General features: G+C 46.4%; 1 protein-coding gene across 1 annotated transcript; it reads left to right on the top strand.

Annotated features, from left to right (window-relative positions):
- Positions 1–1,080: 1,080 nt before the first annotated feature.
- LOC308172108 (band 4.1-like protein 3) lies at positions 1,081–24,543 on the top strand (the record flags this gene model as incomplete). The annotated part of the gene is made up of 23 exons (XM_080547018.1): positions 1,081–1,284; positions 3,044–3,193; positions 5,910–6,014; positions 6,223–6,265; positions 6,370–6,445; positions 6,687–6,905; positions 7,103–7,190; positions 7,864–7,908; positions 8,882–9,034; positions 9,172–9,269; positions 9,394–9,569; positions 10,171–10,382; positions 10,906–11,493; positions 13,135–13,188; positions 13,760–13,795; positions 14,839–15,030; positions 15,824–15,886; positions 18,657–18,728; positions 20,475–20,567; positions 20,705–20,803; positions 20,929–21,009; positions 21,485–21,600; positions 23,508–24,543. 22 exons carry the CDS (start codon positions 1,081–1,083, stop codon positions 21,593–21,595), a joined length of 2,958 nt encoding a protein of 985 aa, XP_080403144.1. The 3' UTR covers positions 21,596–21,600; positions 23,508–24,543.

The raw sequence follows: 24,543 nt of genomic DNA, 5'->3' as shown, positions 1-24,543 counted from the left end.
CGCAGTGTGTGAGATCTCGTGGGCTGTTCTCATGCCTGAGAGTCCGAGATCCTCCCCCGAACCCCCCCCCCTCCCCAGAGTAAACACTGCCCTATAAATAGCGCTCTAGTGAGGGAGAGGCCCAGATCAGCAATGACAAGTATCCACACTACAGACCCCAGACACTCCTCAGAGCCCCAGAGCCCTGCTGGTGCGGTCTGGCATGGGTCTCACGTTCCCAAAGCCTGGATCCTCAGGATGGTTTGCAGGGGCCCCAAAGTGAACTAAACTAACTATCCATCATCTGTCTCTCTCTCGGTCTGGCAGTTAGATAGCTTCCTCTTATTACGTGACGATTTCCCAGTGTGGAATAATCGATCCTTTACTGGAATGTTGCTCGCTGTGGGGAAAAGGTTTGGTCAGAAACGATTGTGGCCGATTGTGTGCTCGCATTGTTTAGATGTCGACAATAAAAAAAACTCAAAAAAAAGAGAGGACTGTACTGTACTTTGTGTTGTCAATTACAGAGTAGAATTGCCTTATTTTCTGCCCCAGAAAACAACATTACACTACATTGAGTGGTCTAGTCTTTGCACCTCACTCAGGATGCAATGAACCGCCTGGTGTGTGCTGTAGGTAAAACTCATACACGAGGGGTCCCTCCAGTAAAGGCTAATCCCCCAGAAGACAGATTAGCGATTTATCTTACCTTACCTTACCTCCAAAAATGCAGATGACCATAAGAGAGCATGTCTTCCATGTCTACCAGTCTAGCCCCTTCTATTCCTTCCTTATACAGTAAGGGCACCAGCAGACTTTGATCTTTTAAACAATCAACTGTTGAGAACCGTGAGATTAGAATCAGACTGGACTCAACTGTCAATGGAAAGACACAGAACAGAACCACGTTCACGGATCACATTCTGCACGCGTGCGCTATTGACTTCGCATTGAAGGCCCGCCACAAGTACTATTGAGCTCCCTCTAGGTTGAAGAGTGGCAGGGAACAAAGTATGCCATCATGAATGAGTTAGTTGAGTCATCTAATCCCCCTCCTCCTCCTCCTCCTCCTCCTCCTCCCCGATTCCAGCGTGATCTGCCATGACGACCGAATCAGGCTCCGACTCCGAGCCCAAGCAGCAGCAGGAGAAAGGGAAGGAGAAGAAGGGGAAGGCAGCCCAGCCCAGCAAGGCAGCAGCAGCAGCAGCAGCATCCCCAGCAGCAGCTCCAGCCCCTCAGCGCCAGCCTGCCAGGGAGCAGTTCCCTTCCGCTGCTGGACACAGCACTCCCGCCAGGAAAGAGCAGGTGAGCCTGGCCAAACATTCTTTTACCGTAGAGTTACTCCATTCACTCACAGTATACTGTCGGTGCTGCTGAATGGTCGGCTTGGTGAATGGTGCTGCCTATAACAATAGGGGAGTCTCAGAGCTCTTTTTTCCAGCACTGAAGCGTGTCAAAAAAACCAAGTGTGCAAGGAGGAGTACAGACTTGACTTCAATGGGGGTCTAAGTTGTTGTGACTGAGACAGTCAGGTCGTTATGTTATCTGAAGTGCTCGTTCAAAAAGATTTGACCTGAGTGCTACGGCGGCGCCGGACAGATTATCTGATCGATCTCAGAGCTAAATCTCCTGAATTTCCAACCTGGGGCACTGACTGCCTACTTTACTGACTGCTTACTGAAGGATCTGTGTGGTGTCTAGCTCAGTTCGTCCCCTTACTGTATGTTTTAATGCTGTATGTAAAGCACTTTGAATTGCTCCTGCTCTAATGTGCAAATAAACTTGCCTTGTCTTGTGAGCAAGCTGTGAGTTAGTGGTTGAGGAATGGGGGGCCCAGTGAAGTTGGAAGAGTGGGGTTTTGTGACGGTAAACTAAAGGGCGATAGATTAGGATGTAAATTGGCCCTGCATGTGGAGATTTGTAACGAGCAGTCACGGAGCTGCAGTGCCGCTAGCAGCGCTGTTATGATTAATATTGTTTTGTTGTTCTGGAAATATGTCATATGAAAAACGGCAAAACAGAACAGTGTTTTTTTTCCTTTTCCGTATTGAGGGAAATGAAGTATGGAAATGGGTTGTTTGATGAGGAGAGGAAGTAGAGCATGAAATGAGCGTGATTCATAGAGCAGGTTAGAGTGGGAGAGGAGCGGAGAGGAGTGGGGGAGGTGAGAGAGGTTGTTGACGTCAGGAAGAGGAGGATAGAAGATGCTTTTCCAGTCGTCCAGAGTGAGACGTCTGTGAGCGGTCAGGGGAGGGACTGATTTAAACCATGCCAGTGCTTTCTGAGGCAAATGGTAAATGGACTGCACTTATATAGCGCCTTATTTCAAAGCGCTTTACAATGGCCTCTCATTCACCCATTCACCCACACATTCACATGTATACCTATAGCTACCATGCCGGCCCGCTCATTGGGAGCAATTTGGGGTTCAGTGTCTTGCCCAAGGACACCTCGACACATGGCCAGCAAGGGATCGAACCGCCGGCCTTGTGATCATTAGACGCCGGCTCTACCTCCACAGCCACCCCTAGGCATTGGTTGCACTGGAGTAGACTTAGAGTATACGTTTATATGATAGTCGAAGCACCTCCATCCTCTGTAATTACAAGTACAGTATTTCCAAATTTTTACTTGCAGCCAGAGGAATTCAAATGTATTTAGGACACTGAAATCTAATCAACCGCACATCCATTTGTTGCCTGAGGGTAAAATCTCTCAAAGCCAAATAACTTCCCTTCACACAAATCCACTCTGAAGTATTTTGTTTACAGTCAGCTAGAAAATTGGATTTTCTTCTTTGGACAAAATGGCGGAGCACCTTTTAAACTCTTCTCAGTGGTTCTTGAATCTCGTTATCATCAGCGTCGTCGAGTCTGTATTGGGACTGCGTCATGTCTCAGTGTGGTTATGTGACAAGGTCTGGACGAAGACAAAACAAAACAAGTCTCAAGTCATGCGTCCTTGCAAGAATGTGCTGTTTTGTACTTTTGTTTGAAGTCATATGTCGGTGTTCTGGGTTATTTCCGACGGCGCTGCCATGTGTACTCTCTCTTTGGTCTTCCAGGAGCAGCAGAGGTTTGAGGAGGACTTGTCTTCCCAGAGGTCTTCTACCAGTCGTCTGTCCAAGTCTCCTCTGAGGGGAGTGAAGAAGCTGAAGAACATGCAGTGTAAAATCACCCTGATGGACGGCTCTGACTACACCCTGACGGTGGAGGTGAGTCTTGGGGAGGGGGGGGAGAGGTACCGCTGGGCAAGAGGGTAAAGGGACTGGCACACTGGCTCTGTCTTGTCTGTCACCCTCTGAATAGAGGCGTGTCAGGAAGTTTTAGTGAATGTTTCTCCTCACTAATGAAATGCATGCATCCTGTAGACCAGTGAAAGTTGTTTTTCGGTAAACCTTCTGATTACATTGAGCTTAATCTCAAGTTCCATATAAGACTTTTACATTTGAGTTTGTCAAAATGTGTGTTGGCTGAGCAAAGCAGAGAGAAGATTCACACTATGCCAGTGACTCAGACCCCCAGCCCCAAATCTCCTCTAACCGGATTGAGCCCCACCAGGGATTTGGCCGGGGGATTAGCTGTGTGTTTGGGAGGGTGCTGGGGGACTATGAAATTGGAGGGTTTTGTGTGGGAGGAATAAGTGTCACACTTGGCATGTCACTGCGATTACTGTGCAGCTGTGATCTCCCGCAGTGGGCACCGCATGCAGGACTTCTGGAGACAGGGAACTGGGATGGGGAAGCAAGCTGGATCCATAGAGCTGTATCATCTACATACTGCAGACTCACTCCGGGGTTCTCACCAGAGAACGGGGGAGTGGTGCTGCGCCACGTAGTGAACTTTGCAGCACCACTACTGTACATTTCAAGGCAAATGAAACTATATACTTAGTAATGATAGAGTAACTATCTTTGATCACCAATGACATTGTTGTTAAAAACAAAAGCGTTATGATGTTCCTCGGTGTTCAAAAAGTCTTGTCCATGATAACTGGCAAATTAATATGTTTGAATCAGTGTTGACTCGCTCAAAGTGTCCAAAATAGTGTATTTTGTCTGCAAACGCCTGTTTTGTTATGTCTTAGAACTGCACTGAGAAAATGTCAAAATCCAAACTCAGTTTTGTTAAAGATAAGCATTCATCTTTGTAATCCACCATTATACTGCAGAGTTGCAAGAGGAGGAGGCCTGAGTAGGAGCTGTGTTGTTGGGGGGGAGGGGGGGGCGGGGTGGATGCTATGTTGTGGCGGGGTTCGATGAGGAAGTGAGTAAGAGTTGTGTGAGAGGGATAGTAGGAGAGCGTCTAGAGGAGTCTCCCTATCCCATCTGTTTACAACCCTGTAATCCACCCTCCCTCCTCCTGCCAAGACACCCTGGGTACAAGTTGTCTTTCAGCACAGGTCTAGGATCAGCTTACCCTCCCTAAATACCCTTAACCTACATAGACCGTAAACACATAACTGACCTTCGATCAGCATGAGCATCCAGGGTCAACTTCACCCGACCTCTGCAAAGACCTGTCTGCAACGGGGAGCCTTAAGACTATGCTTTTAGATCAGGCAGCTCTGAGGCCAGCTAAACGGCTACAACACGACGCAGGCCAGTTAAAGCTACCACAATTTCTCACAGTAATACCATTGAGTTCAAATGAGGAGGATCTTCAGGGTAATTGGAGTAGGGAGTATTTCTTCCCTCGTTGACCCTATTTTAAACGATTCCAAATGTAGAGATGGCTATTTTCTCTCCAGAACTGTCTGCTTTTGAAAGCTCAACTCCCCCCTGTGGGAAAAATGCTGCAGTGAGCTTCTCCTCCAGTCTCTGTGACAGAAGAATTATCGCCTCTTAACCAACCATTTTTCTAGCCACAGTAGTTAAACGATCCCCCCCCCAAAAAAACTCTGACTGTTATTCCCACGAGATTAAAAAATGTTGTTCTATTATTATTTACTCTATGAGTACATGTACCTCTAAGCTTTTGGGGATATTTACTTTTAATATGGGGTTTGGTGTTGTAATCCTACACTCCAATCTCTTTGTTTACGGACTCTGGCTTTTCACAGAGCCCCCCATAAGCACTGGACTGTTATTGGACTATGTCGGAGCCGGAGTAATAATTTAATTAATTAATTTTGCCATTTAGCAGACGCTTTTATCCAAAGCGACTTACAATTACGAATTACAGGGACATTCCCCCTGGAGTAACTGAGGGCTAAGTGCCTTACCCAAGGGCACACTAGTAGTGGTGTGGCTTCAGGCGGGATTTGAACTCACAACCTTCCGATCACAAGTCCAACTCACTATCCACTAGACCACCACTACCCCAGATACAGAGTAACAGTCACTGTATGAATGTCTAGATTGGATGTCCGTTCCTGAAGAGAAGCTCCCGTTTATCCCATATGTTGTTGTCATAATACATGTCACCATATTCAACTGGTAAAAAGAAATACTGCTATATCAGTATTCCTAGCACTCTGTCTTGAGGCTAAACCCATGGTAATGTTTGGAGGAGTCACCGTGGGGCCAGGGTGAGGCAGCAGCCGGCAGTATTAGTCTGACATGACTCTGCTAATTCTCCTGGAGGTGTTGCTGGCAGATGAACTACATGCAGCAGCGACGTCTTCACACAGAAGCATGTCTCATCTGCCCTCGTAAAAATAGTGTGTGTGTGTGTGTGTGTGTGTGTGTGTGTGTGTGTACACTCCACATACACACGGTGTGTGTGGAGTGTATACATACATACACACACACCCTCTATGAGTGTTTGTCTGGATTGAACAGATCCAATGATGTTGTAACAAGGAAGCTCGGGGTGTAGGCTGACATGAGGATTCTGTGGTCTTCGTACTGCCACACCCCTCGCTCCCTCCGTTGTGACAACCTGACACCTGACCTCTGACCCCTGTCGGCGTGTTTGTTTTGTCATCAGAAACGAGCCAAGGGCCAGCTGCTGTTTGACAAAGTGTGCGACCATCTCAACCTGTTGGAGAAGGACTACTTTGGCATCACGTACCGGGATGTGGAGAACCAGAAGGTACAGTAAACACTGATCTGGGATCTGGTAGATTTTTTCAATTACATTCCCAGATGTTTCTATTTGTAGCATTATGCTATCTCATAACTGTCCATAATTGGTATAATGATCGTTCTCAGCAGGACTTCCCCTGCCTAAAATAAAGATTTCATAATAATTGTAGATTCATAGTTATTAACGGTTTTGGCTTATTGCCTTTTTTTTGCAGAATTGGCTGGAGCCTTGCAAGGAACTGAAGAAGCAGATAAGGAGTAAGTTGCCAAATAAGCACAAATAACCTCCTAACCCAATAACCTAGAATAGATCCATTGTCTAGAAGCTTATGTTCTGATTCAAACTCCTTCTTGCTTTGCAGCTGGCCCATGGAACTTTGCCTTCAACGTGAAGTTCTACCCCCCAGACCCTGCCCATTTGTCTGAGGATATTACCAGGTAAAATGTCTTGTAAGACGTCCTGACTACAGTCTCAACGACCGCCTTATGTACAGAACAGCATTTTCCAAACACCTTTTCACCATTATACGTCTCCCTCTTCCTCCCTGGGGACGATAGCGGGAAATTAGCCATGTAGGCTAAAGCTCATGGGGATGAATTAACGGAGCAGTTAATTCATGGGGACTTTTCCACTAAACTAATAAACTAAACGAACCCCCTTCCTCTCTTTCCATCTCAGGTACTACCTGTGCCTCCAGTTGAGGGATGACGTGGTGTCGGGCCGCCTGCCCTGCTCCTTCGCCACCCACACGGTGCTGGGCTCCTACACGGTCCAGTCTGAACTGGGCGACTACGACCCCGAGGAGCTCGGCAGCGATTACATCACCGAGCTCCGCTTCTCCCCCAACCAGACCAAGGAGCTGGAGGAGAAGGTCATGGACCTCCACAAGAACTACAAGTCAGTCTATACTCTAGTATTATACTCTACTAGTATCTTTTTTTAATAAGCACAAGATCGACAAGACAGTCCTCAAATCACTAGTCTACTACTAGAGCTGTTATTGTTCCAGTGTTGACTGTTGCTGTCGGAGCTCTGCCTGTACTAGTTGATACGTCTGACATGCTGACATGTTGTCTTGTCTCCCGTGCTTCCAGAGGGATGACGCCAGCCGAAGCGGAGATGCACTTCTTGGAGAATGCCAAGAAACTGTCCATGTTCGGCGTGGACCTGCATCACGCCAAGGTAACGTGGGACAGCTCTATGCTACGCTAGGCTAACAGAGATGTGTGCTATACCCCCCCCCGGTATTACAGGTATTGACAGGTATTTCATATGGGTTTGTGTGAGACTGACAAAAGCTAATTCATTTCACTCGGGGACCATGTGGATGCTTTGATGTCCCAGGCACTCGCCACGCTTTTAAACATCGCTGCCTCAGTAATGCCACGCTTAACATGCCGGTGCCGGGGCTGCTGGCTGATAATGGCTCTGCTACTCTCTGTGGAATCAACGCTTTGGCTTGCCTACAGTGACTCAGTCATTATAATAATCTCTTATGCTAGATGAGATCAAACATGCCATTAGGACAGCAGTGAGAGCAGGCTTACCATAGCAGCTGACTGATGTCAACATTGCACATTAGAGCTGTTTCCTTTTGATTGCTTATGTAGATTAGGTTGTTACCATTACGAAAAACAATATTTGTTTTTAGAGGGAATGATCTGCACGGCCTGGATGAGAAAGATGGACTTCTATTAGTTTGTTCAAAGAGCCATCTTATTGAAGTATCTCAGTGGGGGGTTAGGGTTGGTAGTACATGGCATTCTTTCAGATTTTAGGTTTAATATTCCCTTTCATTAGTTGAATCAGATCAGCATACCTCTTGTCTTCTGTCTTTTCTCATTAAACCACCTAGTTGGTAGGAAGTCTCTTTGAATGCTTGGCTGGAGCTAAGGGGGAGGTAAGATGCTGCATCCCATGTGCATATCTCTGTGTGGTTGACTATGCGTGTCTGTCATGCATGGCGTGGGCACCTTTTGTGCATTTGATTCATGCAGTTCTTTCTCCATTGTCGTGTTTCAGACTGTTTGGTAGATTACCTTCCTCATCCTATAGAAACCCACCCACCCACCCACCTCCCTCTGTCTTTCTCACTCTCTCACACACACACACACACACACACACACTCACACACACACACACACACACACACACACTCACACACACTCACACACACACACACACACACACACACACACACACACACACACACACACACACTCACACACACACACACACTCACACACACACACACTCACACTCTCACACACACACACACACACACACACACACACTCTCACTGTGAATCCATCCATCCATCATTGGTACCATTCAATGTAAAATGTTGTTGGTGTGCGATGAACAGCCTAATGAACTCTGTCACTTTATTACCTACTCCACCTCGACCTGACAGATTTCATTATTGCGTTTGTTCCTCAATAGTAATGTACTCTATGCTCATATCATTAGTCATTTTGATCACCGTTCAACACCCTGTGCATGTGGAATAGCACACGAGATGCCCTCTCCATTATCCACCTGCCTGCCATAACAAGATATCATCAAAAAACATGGCACCGCTTACCAATACTATATATCTCTGCCTTGACATCTGCTTAAAAAAAAAAGTTGAATATTGAACCGAAATGAGAAACAATTTCATGGTCAATGCTTTCTTTTAGTTTCTGATTGATTTTGTACAAGGTGGGTTTTGAGTGAACATTGGGTCAGGGCCATAGCTCATACTGTGTGTAGTCATGTGTCCACCTTCCAGGTGAGACTATATACTATTGGTGTGGAGCCGTAGAGACGGGTATTGATGCTGTATGCAGGAGAAGGTAACGGGTATTGAAGCTAACTGTGTGTGTCTCCAGGACTCTGAGGGGGTGGAGATCATGCTGGGCGTGTGTTCCAGTGGCCTGCTCATCTACAGAGACCGGCTGCGCATCAACAGGTTCGCCTGGCCCAAGGTCCTCAAGATCTCTTACAAGAGGAACAACTTCTACATCAAAATACGCCCGGGAGAGGTAAAGACACAACAGTAGACTCGCTAGTGGATTTGTTTCTGTTTGGGAAGTGAAGTCTTGATTTTAAAGAACGCTTTGCTGTATGGCTGAAGAACAGTAATCCATTTGTTTTTTTTTCTCTCTCTTCGTCCGTGTAGTTTGAGCAGTTTGAGAGCACGATCGGTTTCAAGCTTCCAAATCACCGCGCAGCAAAGCGGCTGTGGAAGACCTGTGTGGAGCACCATACTTTCTTCAGGTGAGAGAGACGCACATAGGGTGGTTACTATGAACAAACAATCCTTTTTTGTACGAGTACATTGATTGTTAACTGAGATTGTTATCTGATGTCGACGTTTATGAGACTGGTTGTCACATGGCAGGTTGGTGTCCCCCGAGGCCCCTCTTAAAAAGTTCCTGGGTCTGGGTTCTAAGTTCCGCTACAGCGGGCGTACGCAGGCACAGACTCGCAGGGCCAGCTCCCAGATCATCAGACCCGCTCCCCTGTTCGAGCGCTCCTCCAGCAGGCGCTACACCATGTCCCGCAGCCTCGACGGAGGTACGTAGCCTACTATACCATACCGCATTTCCTGTTATGCAATCGTGTCCTGATCGTCTGTCCATGAGGGACCCATAAGGCGGCTACGGCGAGGTCGCTGGGTCTCCATATCACTCTGGCTGCAGGCGAGAATAAATCAGTTCTTCATGGTGATGATGTACTTGTCCTTTTCAGCGGCGTCGGAATAATATGTTCTTTTGAGTCGCTGCTGCTTAGAAATGCAAATGTTCTCTTTTGTTGTCTCAAATTGCCATTTGAAAGAGCGTGAGGAAGGGGAAACAACACAACAACACATTCATAACTCCAGTACTGGCCACAATAGGGATCCTGATGACTGGCCAATCAAAAAAAGCCAGTCGAAATCAAATGCTTTTGTCCACCACAAAAGTGCCTAAAAAGGCCTATTTATAAAGCACAAAGGAAAAGTGATTTCATTATTCCCCGAAGTGACATAGGTAAACAAATTGCTCCATTTTCTGTTCTCTATCAGAACCACTTCAGAGGTGATTGAACCATTTTGATGAATATGAATGAGTCAAGCCTTTTCCAGCCTCTCTAGCGCCACTCACTCTCTTCTCTCTTCTATCATCTTGCCGTCCAGCTCCGATTACGGAAAACCACGAGACCCTCATGAAGGACGCCTCCTCCGAGGGGCCGGCTAAGGCCGTTGCCACGGGAAACCTGATCACCACGGTAACGCCGGAGAAGAAAGCAGAAGAAGAGAAGGCAGAGGAGGAGGAGGAGGAGGCACAGACTAACGCTAATGAGACGTCGGAAGCCGTTCCAGACACTCCACTCAGACACGACACTAAGGTAACCAATCCCGTACCTCCCTTTCACTCACACCGGACAATGAAACTTGAAACGTAGTTACAGAATGACTAGTCTCTGGGTCGAGGAGAGTGTTGTTGTTTTTACCTCAGTCACTTTGGGTTAGATAGAGATAAACTCTCGTCCTCTCGATTTCAATGATGCCTCTGGTCACTAGAAATGATAGAAGATATGCAACATCTCTCAATAACACTTTTTACGTGACTGTAGCCTGATCGTTTTTTTTGTTGTTTACCCATGTTGGGAACTGTCCATTTCGTCATTGGACTCCATGGTTATTAGACGGTTGTTATGATTGATATCACAAATGCTTCCAGCTTTACCCACTGCATTAGACTAGAACTGAATGCTTCTTGTCTTGTGTACGCTCGACTAATTAGCTTTTCTTTTCTCGTCCTTCCTTTGACCCTAAACTATACTTGTGTGTGCTCATGCGTATTCGCCCTCCCCCCCCCCCCCACCATCTCCGCCATACACCCCCCCCCCCTCGCCCCTCCTCCTTCAGCACTCACCTTGTCTGTACTCGTCCGACCCCCTTCGCTCCGAGCTCTCGCTCCCCTCCTCCCCCGTGTCGTCCACTAAAGTGCGGCGGAGGCGCAGGGAGAACACGCGCAAGCGCGCGGCGTCGGTCAGCCCGGCCAAGAGCAACGCGGGGTGCCGCCGCCGCCAGGCCCGAGCCGACCGCAAGGCCGCCCTCTTGGAGGAGCAGGCCTTACTCCTCCGGGCCCGCAAGCAGAGGCTGGAGGCAGGCAAGGGCCGGGGCGGCACCCTCTTCTCCTTCTCCCTGCACCTCCCCGACCTCTCCTCTTTCCTGGACGACGACGGCTACCTCACCTTCCCCGACCTGTCGGAGCTGCGCTTCCTCCCCGAGTGCGCGCATCACTTCCTCCCCATCAAGTCCCCGTCGCTCATCCCCTGCTTCCTCTTCATCTTCTTCTTCCTGCTCTCCACCTCCTTCTCTGTCCCTTACGCCCTCACCCTCTCCTTCCCCCTGGCTCTGTGCCTGTGCTACCTGGAGCCCAAGGCGGCATCGCTCACCGCCTCTATTGCCCAGGGCCTACATGACCCTGACCATGACAGTTCAGAGGAAGAGGTGTGTGTGTGCGTGTGTGTGTGTGTCGTTATCTTTGGCCTGAAACTATACCTACTACTGCAGTGCAGTAACCCCTCCCCCCACTCCTCCTGTACTGTTTATCTGTTCTACTGTACAGTCCAGACCTGATGACTCATATCAGTGCTCCTACTTTCAGAACCTCATCTCTGCCTCGTCACTCTCTCATTAGATGACATCATCCCATCAACAGACTCTATGCATACAGAGATGGTCATGCAAGCCCTACCATTGCTGGGTTGTTTTGTATCTACTCCACTCACTTGTTTATGAAGGGTTAGACACAAATTAGTACAAACGGGGACTGAAGGGGGACTATTCACATAAGTAAAGTCATGCTCACCTTAGACCGTAAACTGTTATTCTATAAAGTAGCTTCAAAGGTCCTCGTTAACGAAGAACCTTGGAGAAACACTCTGAAGACTTGACATGTAGAAGTGCCTTCATCAGAACATCTTAAAGCCAAAACTCGGGGTCATTCTAGCGTAGACGTAGATATGTTTTGCTTTGTGCCTAACCCATCTCAGTCTTGCCATCTACATTCATGACCTCTATTAGACTGTCACTGCCACAGGGAAACAACCACAGTTGCATGGAGAGAGATCCACCAGACATCCTCTCAGTCAGTCAGTCAGTCAGTCAGTGAGTCTCTCTGCATTGTGACCTCAAGCTAGTCGTCAACGACAACACAAATCAAAAATGAAATATTTAGATTTTTCAGCGGTGCCTCGGGAAGCCTTTCAGCTCATAAGAAAGCTGCTTAGTGTGCTTAGTCATGATCCCCTCAAAGCAAGGCTTTCTTATAATTAGATACCAATGATTGGCGCTGCTTAAAATAGCTTGTATAATGTATTTAATGTGTTAAGGGGGTGGACCGTTAGGCCAATGCAGAAGGACTGCTGCTGTGTGTACAACATTCACCACATCCATACTGTAGGATCATCTCGCACCAGGGGAGGCTGGTGGAGGTAGAAATTGGGGTGAAAAAAGGATTACGACGAACCCATCCTCCGATTTCTACCTCCACCAGCCTCCACTGTCTTGCACATGGATGGTAAAGAGGAGGCCTGAAAGTCAGGTAACTGTTTTACCAGCTAAATCAGAGGCTTTGAAAGACAATATAGGAATTATTCAATTGCTTCTATTGTTTTGGCCACAGTAGACTATAATCCAGCTAACTGCTAGGCTACCTGGGATGAAATGGAGATTAAAATGTAGCATCTGGCTTTTCAATTCATGTCAAACAAAGCCTTCACACAGCCTGGCTGCAAACCTGTAAATAGCCTACCCATTATTCAATTTGACATGACCGGCCTTGAAAAACATAACGTTTAAAAAAACTTCCTCTGAGTCTGTTTGCAAATGACGCTTGCTCGTTCTTCTTTTGCTTTTTTATCTTCGTTGCCTAGCCTTTTTATTTTTTATTTTACTGACTGTGTATTGCTTACAAAACAACCTATACCTATGGCTATGCGATACCTAATGCATTCCCCATACCGTCCATTCGTGATCGTAAAGACTCCCTGTTTGATGGGCTGTGTGTGTCCAAAACGCTGACAAAGATGGGTTCTCTCTTACTTTCTGCTTTCCGATGGGAACGGTTTCACCTGTTTACCAAAACAGACGGACAGCGAGCAAACTGACTTTGCCTTCGACGGGGAAACGACGGCCACAGAGGTTTGTACGCGGAGAAGGCCGTTCCTGGACTCTTTAGGCATGAACTCGATGAAGACGTTATTACATTGAGGGAGACGGGCATTCTCTTAATACTTTGAGACGTGGGTGCATGTAAATGAGTTAGGGTTGATTTGTTGAATGAATACTGTCCTCAAAGTCACATGTCTTTCTGCCTTCAAGTGCATGATTGTTATATCTATACAGACTGCCCTCGCTCAAACGTTCTCAGGGTTTCTTGACTCTATTCTGTTACTCTTCCTGTCTATGGTATCCCCTCTCTGTGCTGAACTGTTTCTCACTTTCCCTCTCTCTCCGTTACTCTCGTTCTATTTGTGTACCTCTCTCTCTCTGTCCCTGTACCTGTCTCACCCTACCTCCTCTCTGTAATCCCATCTGTTTCTCTGTACCTGTCTCACCCTACCTCCTCTCTGTAATCCCATCTGTTTCTCTGTACCTGTCTCACCCGACCTCCTCTCTGTAATCCCATCTGTTTCTCTGTACCTGTCTCACCCTACCTCCTCTCTTGTAATCCCCTCTGTTTCTCTGTACCTGTCTAACCCTCCGCTGTCAGTCGGAGTTCGAGGATGACTCAGAGATGAGGACACAGGTACTCTGGGCTCCCGTCTCTGCCCAGCTCACTGCCTGCCCCCTCTGTCACTTTTCAGTCAATCTTTCAGACTGATGCAAGATGTCAGTGCTTTTCACAAAAAAAAGAATGCACCACATTTATTTTTGTTTATTTATTTTTGCCTTATTTCTTTATTGTGGTGCAGTCACATTCATATTTCTGTTTCTGCAGTTTTGTTAAGGAATCAGCAGGAGAGGTTGCTTGTTTATCTTTGCCTTGATGGATGTGCTGTTGTGGTAACTCTCCTGTCAGACTCAGTGAGTTGATTCTGACCATCATTCCATCCACAGCCATTAAGGACAAAACTCCCTACCTCTCTCTATACAGTATATAGAATTGAAACAAACACTTTTTCCTTATGAATCTCTCTCTCCTCTTTGTCTTTCCAGTATAGTTTCATAAGGCGAATAAAAGGGGAGAACGTTTTTATCAAGCATAGTAATCTGATGTTAGAGGTTGGTAAAAGAAAAGCATGGTGCATTATGCTGCATGTAGTGTGAGTAGTCCTGGAACTGGAAATCATATGAAACCTTTTTTAAGCAACAAACATAGCCATGGTCTGACCACTTAGCGTTTCACAAAGTACTACTAATATTAACTTAAAGTGTGGGATAATAAAATAAATCAAAGTAGTTGGTATTACTGTATCAACATGTTTCTGCCGGAGTGATTTGCCCAAAGCGTTTCTATTGTGTGAATTAATACAGTAACAAATAGACTGGAGCAGAATGAGAGCTTTGAGAATCCTTTAATCCCAACGAGAAGAGGGAGTGTTGTGCTAAACCCATGATGCATGAATCCTCATTTGCCATTGTTACTTGGGTAGCCTTAAACGCCCTTAGCCTGCATTTCGCTTGCAGGCTTTTTTTTCCTCTGTTATATACCACTTGGATGTGATTCTCCTGTTACCGCCGATGAAAGCTACCATACAAAACCGAAGCATGGCATGACCCCCCCCCCCCCCTTCCCCATGCACGGAATTCTACCTCACTCCCCTGTATGGTGATTGGTTGGTTGATCAGGACACCGAGCCACCCGAGGAGCTGGTCAAACACCAGAGCAGCATCAGCGAGCTGAAGCGCTCCTTCTTGGAGACGGGCGGCGGCGACGGCTCAGGGATGACGGAGTGGGAGAAGAGGCTCTCCTCGTCCCCGGGACGTTCCCCCAAGCTGGGGGAGGAGGCCCCCATGATCGAGCCCCTCCACCTTCAGGATGTAAGCTCCAGGGCAGACTAACTGCATGGGTCACAGTGTTGAACTGTGCGGGGAGAGCATGACATCACCCAAGAGCCCGTGATCAATACTACTCTTTAAGGTCATTCAAACAGGCCGTAGTCGAAACTCTTAATCATACAAAACTACCGTACAGACGCGGAAGAAAAGGATATCTGTAATTTCACATGTGGAGGAGTTTTTTGGAGCTTTTTTTTCAGAATCTTTTATAAAAAATAGGATGAAAACAATGTATATTTTCATCTCATTATATGTTAATAAAATTGCATGTTCAACCATTGTCTATTCTGGTTTCTGTCTCTCTGGAGAAGTAGCATTATTCATTTATATTCACTTTTACTTTTTGATTACAATAACAGATTAATATACTTAACATGTGTGTCTGCTCCTTAGATATTGAGTGATTGAATTAACTCTGGAATCAGTCTACTTGACTGGAAAAGTCATTAATATGATTATTAATCCAAAAATAAAAGAAATAGTTTTGTTTCTTATCTCATTTTGGCCATGGACTCTATAGAAATTGATTACCAGAGACCATTTCCTGTAGAAAGAATATGCAACATTAATTTAGGTCTTTGAAGTTAAATCATAGTTCTCATTGCACTCCTGAGATGAGAGAAATTGCGATTCTGTAGAGCAATACCTGGTCAAATAATCCTTCGCATGCCATGGTCGTTGGCTACTTACTATGTGTGCATGAACGTACCATGCATGTGCTGTCTGTTTATTCTTCTTTCTAACTATTTTATGTTCATTCTTTCCTTTTCTCCAGGAGAAAGATGAGGTACCTGCTGTGGACCAGATGGAGCCTGAACTAGACGCTAATGCCACTGAGGTAAGCTAGGCATTAGTGCACCGCATCACTTTGTGTGTGTGTCTCCCCACACCCCCCTCCTCCCTTTCTCCCTTTCTCTCCTCCCTCTGTGATTTCTCTCCCCCTACCTCCCTTTCTCTCCTCCCTCTGTGATGTCTCTCCTGTCGTTGCAGCACAGGGATGTGATATGTAAATAGCAGGCTGCTCCTGGTGCGTGTGAGGAGGCCTGTTCATACCTTTCCCACCATGCTGAGGCTCCAGACCGTGGGGGTTGTTGTGTCTACTGTTCCCTTTAACTCCTCCACTCTTAACTTGTTGTTGTTGTTGTTGTTGTTGTTGTTGTTGTTGTTCAATAGAGAGAGATTATTGAAAGGTCATCAATTAAACGAGTTAAGAGCTAACTGACCAAATCCAATTTTGCCCCTTATAGATGGATGGTCTCCTTTGTGTATTTTTAGGCAAGGATAATGTTGATCCTTTACCTCAGCACTCTAACAGCCTGCATTGTCTTCTGCCTGTCAATATTTCACAAAAGTGCTTCTAGGGTTTCTGCTTGTCAAGTTTTTAAACCTTTCAAACTAGCTGTATTCACAGTCTTGCGCTAGCGTTTGACGCGTTTGATATTTCTAGTGTTCGTGGTATGTTGGCTATCTGTCTGTATGTCTTGTACTGTATGTGTGACTCTAACGGGTGGGTCACAGTAAGCCAAGTCTCTCTCTAGGCAGCTGAACAGAAGGGCGTGGTGGTGGACGGTAGTGTAATGGTGGCGGGGAGCAGCACTGCCGGTGGGACTCTGGAGGATGTCTTCAGTGACGGGATGCTCAGAGAGGAAGAGAAGACGCCGGAGTCCCAAGACTCGGACCAGCCATCGGTGAAGATCAGTCCTGGAACGGTCAGACAGGAGGTCTCCCAGGCCATCATCGACAAGAGAGGAACACTGATTATACTGAAGGACACGGACACTGACGATGACGAGATGGAGACGAAGGATGTCTCAGTGGAGACGAGGGATGAGAAAGGGACTCCTCTGACCCTCGAGGAGGCTGAAGTCGACGCGGTCGCCACTCTCACCACCCCTGAGGACAACGATACTTTAAGCACCTTCACGGAATCCAAGACTGGTGAGACGGATACCTACACCATCTGTAAGGAACCCAAGGAGAAGACGGAGACCCCCTCGCCTCACCTCCTCACCTCCGAGGAGACCGAGTCTGACGACATTTACTACCCTGTAAACTCGCCGAAGAGGGCTGAAGCTCCATGGTCCTTTGAGGTCGTGGAGAAGACCATCGAGGGGTCAGAGGTCACCAGCGGGTCCTGTGAGGAGGTGAAGGAGCTGGGGACACCTGATGGCCCCTGGGGCTTGGAGCGAGCCGAGACTGACCCTTCGCTGTCCGGCCTGGCCACTGGTCACTTTGTTACAGAATCATCAGCTACCTGTACCTCCTTAGCAGTGGTACTGTATGACACTAAAACAATACTTCCCCCACCCGCCCTTCCCCCCCCCAGCATACCCCAACCACCCACCCACCCATCCGCCACCTGCTGCTGCTGATCTCCACCACCACCTTAGCGGCGTTCCAACCGGTTTAACCAAACTGTAACCGCTCTGCATGGCTGCTGTGCCAACCGCCAACTTTGTTGTTGCTCCCAAAACGCTTTACTTCTTTTTGATACAAACACTAAGGCTTGCTTGATTTTGTTGATGGCTCATTAGCTTTGGGGGAACGGGGCGGGGGGGATTGTTTGGGTCCTTTCTGCTTTTGTTTGTGTTCAAACCGTTCTGCTCAGCACCCTCTCCCCAGCTGTGTTATCAGTCCTTACACGGTGACATCATCCCCCCCTGGTCCCTGGCGCCGTGCCACTGCTGCAGTTATCCCCCCGCCTCACTCCTGAAACCTCAATGCTTTTTCTAACAACTCTGCCACCAGAAACATTGTATGGGTCTTCTTGAAAAGAGATATGCGCTGCTGTTATGTAACGACAGCTAGAATAGAGTTGTATAATTCCTGTTTTTAGCTTTTTTTTTTGTGCATCACTAATCCTAATGTCCCCTGGCAATAGTAGGGTTCTTAGCAGACAATATGAATATCTCGCACCCATACAATCTTTTCTTTTTCATCTCTTCCCAGCTGCAAGTCCCAGAGAACAGCTACTGTGTCTCTGTCTGTCTCTGACGTTCTCTCTCTGTGTGTTCTTCATCTGGTGTTCACTTTTGTGTTTGTTCTGACTTTCTCTGTCTTTCTTTCTGTCTTTCTTTCCGTCCGTCTGTCCATCAGTCTACGCTGGGATGGGTCCCCACCTCTCAGAGTCCCATGTTACATAAGGTGACCCTTCCTCTATGGTCCACATTGAGAATAAGTCACTGCAGTGATGTTGTTTGCCGCAGAAAATATTATTATTTCAATGTTATTTTACAACTTTTGTTCTGGGTACCCTGCTTGATATGTTTATTGTGCAAAAAAAAAACAGAAATGTGTATTGTTACTTTCTCTGAGTTGTTTTTGTTTTTCTTCTTCTTCTTCTAACAGGTGTGACATATATATATACTTGACTTTGTTTACATAGCTTTCCTCTAAGAGCAGTGAATGAATGAATGAAAGCTTTATTTCGAACATGTGAAAAAAGAAATAGTTATAACAACAAAAAACAAAACAAAAACAAGAAAAAACAAAACAAAAACAAGAAAAAACAAAACAAAACAAAAAACACTATTTACTTAACATGTCCGAAAAATGAATGAAATGCCTGATAGTAGTCCAGTAATATAAACGATTCTTGTGTCTTCCAGACATCAGCTGGGCTGGAGGAGAAGGCGGAGAAGGAGACCGAGGTGACGAAGGAGGAGCCAGCCGAGTCTACGGTGAATATCCCCTGCATAGAGGCCGCAGAGACAGACACAGAAACGGTTCACTCCGCAGAGCTGCCGGCTGCAGGGGAGGAGATAGTGAATACACACACCGCCGAGATGGAGATAGCCCAGACAACAGAGCTTGAGTCAGGGCCGATAACGATTACACACACACAAGAGGCTGTTGTTGAGAATACCTCAGAGCAGTCGCATGGCGTATCTGATCGTGTTGCTACTGCAGAAGGTAGAGACAGTCCTGCTACTGTGGCGCCAGAAGTAGAGGAGGCAGGCAGGCCAGAGTTTGGCATGTCCCCGGGGTCAGAGTCGTCGTTGGGTACGGAGCTAACTGGGGAGGTAGATTCAAGCCAGTCAGACAGTGATGCAGACAGTGTTTTAACACAGAGAGAGTCTACTGCAGGAGAGGTGGAGGAGTTCGAGCAGACAGGAGAAGAGGAGGGAGGAGAGGAAGAGGAAAGGGAAAGAGAGAGGGATGAAGAGGTAGTAGAAGATGAGGGGGAGGAGGAGGAGGAGGAGGAGGAAGAAGAGAAAGAAGAGGCTGCTTCTAGGTCTTCTGAGAGGGCAGTGAATGACTCGGCCAGTGTCACAAACACTGAAGAGCGTGCAGAGGAGGTTGAACAACCTTCATCATTGAGGGAAGATGGTGCTGGTGAAGAAGAAGATCAGATTTTTTCTGAATTAGCTGCAGACGCTCCCGCTCTGCCCTCTGAAGATGAGGTAGAGTGTCCCACAGAGAACGGGGAGAAGGCCACGAAGGTCGAGAGCTCCCCAGAAGAAGAAGAAGAAGATGCCATGGAGGAGAAGACAGAGGAGCCAGAGGAGTGTACCAGAGACCACCAGGATGTAGAGGGAGAAGTGAGCGACCAGGACAGTGTTTCAGACCCTGCAGAGCCGTCAGACCTGTCCTCCGAAGGAGAGAGTGACGGTTCCGTAGACACGGAGAGCACAGATGAAAAAGAGGAGGAAGAAGAGAAGACTGAGGTGGAAGAGGAAGATGAAGTGGAAAGGAAGAGGGAGGAGGAGGAGGAGGAAGAAGAAGAAGAAGTGGAGGATGATGATGACCAGACACAGGAAGTAGATCAGACTGAGCTGAGCCCCAAACCAGGAGACTCTCTCACACACGCACCTCCAGACATGCCTCTGTCAGAGGTAACCCCTACCCCACCTTAGTGGGTCCAGACTGGGCCCGTAACTTCACAACTGTCCCACCCCCACTTCTCGCTGGCACAATCTGGCACTAATAATCAAGGGCAACACAGAGCATGGATCTCTCGTCTTGACTTTCCCGTCACACTTCTGTTGTTGAGCGGATCAGGGAACGAATTTAATCACACACTTGATGGGAGCCTTGTGATTTGCATTGCCCAACTGTAGAATCTCCTCATTCTCCTCAGAATAGGGGCTCTAATGCATGACTGCATGCCTTCTGAGATATTTAGCTCATTTGGTGTTAAAGTTTGCTCAGCTTACAAGCATGTGGCATGTATTTGTTTTATTTGATTATGCTGTATTTGTTACAATGTTGTTTCGTGCTCACTGTGTGGTTTTTAAGCTGCCCTTTTTAAGAACAATGCATATGTCATTTTTGTGTAGCTAACAGTACAAAACACAGTGTTGGAAGTTTCATGTTGTACTTATTCACATAAAAGTTTTTTAAGAAAGAGAAAGAAAGGGAGACGTTCTTAAACGTTTAACCTTTCCAACATCCTAATTTCTGTTCTCTGGTTGCCACCAATCCAGAACTCAGTGGCGGTTCCGAAGGATGAGCTGACAACCAAGGAGGTGCCTGTGGTCCACACAGAGACGAAGACCATCACGTACGAGTCCTCAGAGGTATGTACTGTACGTCTGCTGTCAAAAAACACAATGGACGTAAAGGTTAGATTACAGTGCACCAAATCATGTGGCAACGTTAATTTAAGCTAATAGTCACAAAGGAGTCACAGGAAAGTGTGTGTGACTCTTGACAGGGTGACACTAACGGTGACGCAGACCCCGGGGTTCTGATGAGCGCCCAGACCATCACCTCAGAAACGACGAGCACCACGACAACCACTCACATCACAAAGGTCAGGCGCCATTGGCTGTCCTTTTGACCTCTCTGTCTCTGACCTGTAGAGGTCTATATATATACAGTATATATATATATATCTCTACGTTAACACATCGCTCGATCTATCCCTCATCTGAGCAGACAGTGAAAGGGGGAATATCTGAGACGAGGATCGAGAAGAGGATCGTCATCACGGGAGACACAGATATCGACCATGATCAGGTCTCTTAAGTGGTCCCTTTCTTTCTCTTTCTTATGCTTTCTAATGTAGGATGTTTCTCTCTCCCTCTCCCAACCTGCCCACTTATCTTTTTAACTTTCACACTCTCCTTTGGCGATAAAAAAAAAATAATAATAATAATGTGTGCAGATGAGGACGACAAACTTAACAGGCTGAATGAAGGAAGACAATGCTTTCCCAACCCTTAACCTCCCTCTGTGTGTGTCCCCTGCAAAGGCGTCAACGTGTTAAAACGTAATACGGTCTGATTTTAACATGATGTGTGTGGACAAAGATGTATTAATAATGTGTGATGTGTGACTTAACCCTGAATTCTCCAGTTGATGTCACTACTATTAGCAGCTACCCTTTTGGCACATTCACTCACTCCTCCCCTCGTCCCCGCCCCCCCTCCCCTCGTCCCCCCAACCTCCCTGCCCCTCCCCTTCTCTGTCTCCCCTGGGGGTCTGGTGCTAGGCGCTGGCACAGGCCATTAAGGAAGCCAAAGAGCAACATCCTGACATGTCAGTGACCAAGGTAGTGGTACATAAAGAGACAGAGATCACGCCAGAGGAGGGTGAGGACTGACCCAGGTAAGGAGACGACCACATGCGGTCCCGGTCGGGTTTGGTGCCTGCGTGGCGGTCTGGTCTGGTCTGGTCTGGTTGTGGTCGGCTGGGCTTGCAGCGAATGGTCCTCTTCCCTTCGCACGCTGCTTCTTCATTGGCACTCCTCTCACTGGCACTGAGTCATGTTTCTGAAGCTTCTAACAGGAAACGCATCACACACACGCATCACACACACGCATCACACACACGCATCACACACACGCATCACACAGTGCTCGTCACCATGACTCCCTCCTACCGGCCGTGCCTAGCCGAGTACGCAACTGACGGGGGAATTGTTTGAAGGGGTGGGCAATAGAGGCTTCTGTATGTGTAGATGTTTGCGCCAACCTAGATCTAACACACCTGATTGAACTAATCAACTTATTGTTGTCTTCAATTTAGACCCCTGTTAGTTGAAAAGGTGTGTTACTGCTTTTTTTAGGACCAGATTATCCATTCAGTATGTGCGCACACAAAGAAAGATACATTCAGTCTCAGAAAATCCCACAAGTTGTGTGATTGCAGTACTCCCCCTGCTGGAAAGGAAATCTCCACATTTACATACATATTTATTTCCTGACTTTTAGGGCCAGTTTCACAGACATGGCTTAAGCCTAATCCTGGACTAAAAAGCATCTTCAATGGAGATTTTACATTGAAAGTGTGATTTAGTCCAGGACTAGGCTTAAGCCTTGTCTGTGAAACCGGCCCTTAGTGTTGAGGTACGGTACTATTAAACTCGTTTATGTATCTTCCTCTGTATATGTTTTAACATTGAAAAACATACCTTGAGTTTTAGTCATAGATGTCATATAGAGTATAGCTTCTTCTGATCAACCACCCGCGAACTGCTTGAGCTGCCAGTCTGAGGTCTGCTTATACCCATCTGTATGGATTCAGCTCTGATCTATGTACACAAGATTTGATGTGCCCCACAATCAAACTACGATCTGTATAATCCATCACTCAGATAAGATCAGATATATTACTAGAAGTTTCCAGTTCATTTTAGAATGACATTTTAAGAACAAGAACCAGTCTCATGATTGTGTCAAAAGGTTAAAAAAGAAAAAGAAGAAGAGGAAGTGACTGTAAATCATCATAAAGAAACAAGTTTTTGCCATATCGTGGACTTTCTGTTCTGCTTTCCTGGATGCACATCAAGTCTTGTGCATGTAGGTCAGAGTTGTATGTGTTCTGGCTGCAACATAACCAAAACTGGAAACACAAGTATTGTGTTTCAGTATTTTGGTCTTCGCAACCGTCATGTTTATCCTCTGGTGGATTTTGATTGACAGGCATGAAGCTGTGTGACGGACTCTCCTCCCAACCCATCTAACGTTCCTCTGTCCTTTTGGTGTTCTAACTTCTCCTCTTTCCTTTGACATTTTGCCAAATGTTAACCTTAACCTGCATTAACTCTGGCCGTTTATAAGACCATTATTTCATTTAGCATTTAAATGAAATAACCCAGGAGTTCAGACGTGTTGGATGTGTGTGTGTGTGTGTGTGTGTGTGTGTGTGAGTGTGAATGTGTGTATGCTTGCATGACTCCTGACACATGATGACTGAGGTTTCATGGCCTTGCCCTCAGCCGTGCGTGCTGTCAGAGTCATTGTGCCATGAGCATTTATTAAAATTTCTAGACATGTCTTTAGAATGTCTATGCTCTGTCAGATGCCTGCCTCTCATCTCTGAACATTCAACATCCTTTCACTGTGCTGTGCTATGTTTGTGTGGTCATGTTACAATTGTTGTGGTTGTTAAACATGTGTCTGTTGGAAAGAGAGTCACCATGACATTGCCACAGTCCAACAATTATTCATACCATAAATGTTATTGTTTTGAAGTGTGTTTAATTTACTAATCAACACACTCTTTGTTTTTAGGATTAAGGCTGAGGACTCTTTTATATCACCTGCTACTTGGACCCAACCTCCAACGGCTATGTCATGGATTACATTACTGTGCAGCCTGGGACACGATGACAACCAGACAGCTCCTACTCTAGCGGACGTTGTTCTGAATCTGACCCATCCACCATTTGCAAATGCATATTGCATGAAGACGCAATTGTGCATTTATGAAAGAAAGAATAAGAAAACACACAAAAAAAAGTCAAATAAACCGGTTCTCGATCCATTATGTGCACGCTAACTCGGAACAGGCAAAACTATTCTTTCACTGCCTTATGAATATGATGAGTTTTACAATTCAGAGAATAATTATTGTAGTATCATTTTATTTATGAAATAAAGCCATCACTCCAGAACTAAAAACGCTGTAGGCTGTTAGAGCGCACAATATATAACCTTGCAGTAGAAGTGCCAACCTCATTGCCAGCGTCCATCTCCTCCACGCCACTGACTCAGTGATTTCAGTCGTGTCCACCATAACGAAATCAATCTTTACAAATTCGACCTGATCTAGTACTGTACATACCTGTGCTTTCCTAGGGCAAAGGCAAATTATATCTCTAGCAAAATGATTTTGTCAAGATGTCTACTTGAATTGTATTTTTGTTATGATTGTTGAAGTATTTTCTTCTCCCACCAAATGATTCCACCACTGCAGCATGTTTGAGAGTGACATACAGTATATATAAAAAGGGTTCTAGCATTATCCAAAAAGAGAGAAATCAAGACTGCTGTAAGACAAAGAGGTTTATTTTTGTGACCTTGCAAAGAGTGATGATGCCTTCCATGGATACTCCTCCTGGTTCCATTCATGGCTGGATCAGATTCCAGTGCTTTGTGTGACTATAGCCAAGGGCTCAAGGCTGGGCAGCGCCATCCCTATGGACGTGAAGCCAAAAGTGATCCGTCAAATACCTGAATATGTCAGCCATCCCTCTATCAGATCCACTAGTGTCTGCAATACAGAACCATCCATGTACAGTGATGTCTCTGCGACAGTCAAATAAAA

Source organism: Nansenia antarctica (genome assembly GCF_963989245.1).
Source record: "Nansenia antarctica genome assembly, chromosome: 16".
Classification (NCBI taxonomy): domain Eukaryota; kingdom Metazoa; phylum Chordata; class Actinopteri; order Argentiniformes; family Microstomatidae; genus Nansenia; species Nansenia antarctica.
Note: the sequence above shows the minus strand (reverse complement) of the source record. Positions and strands in the feature narration are given on the sequence as shown.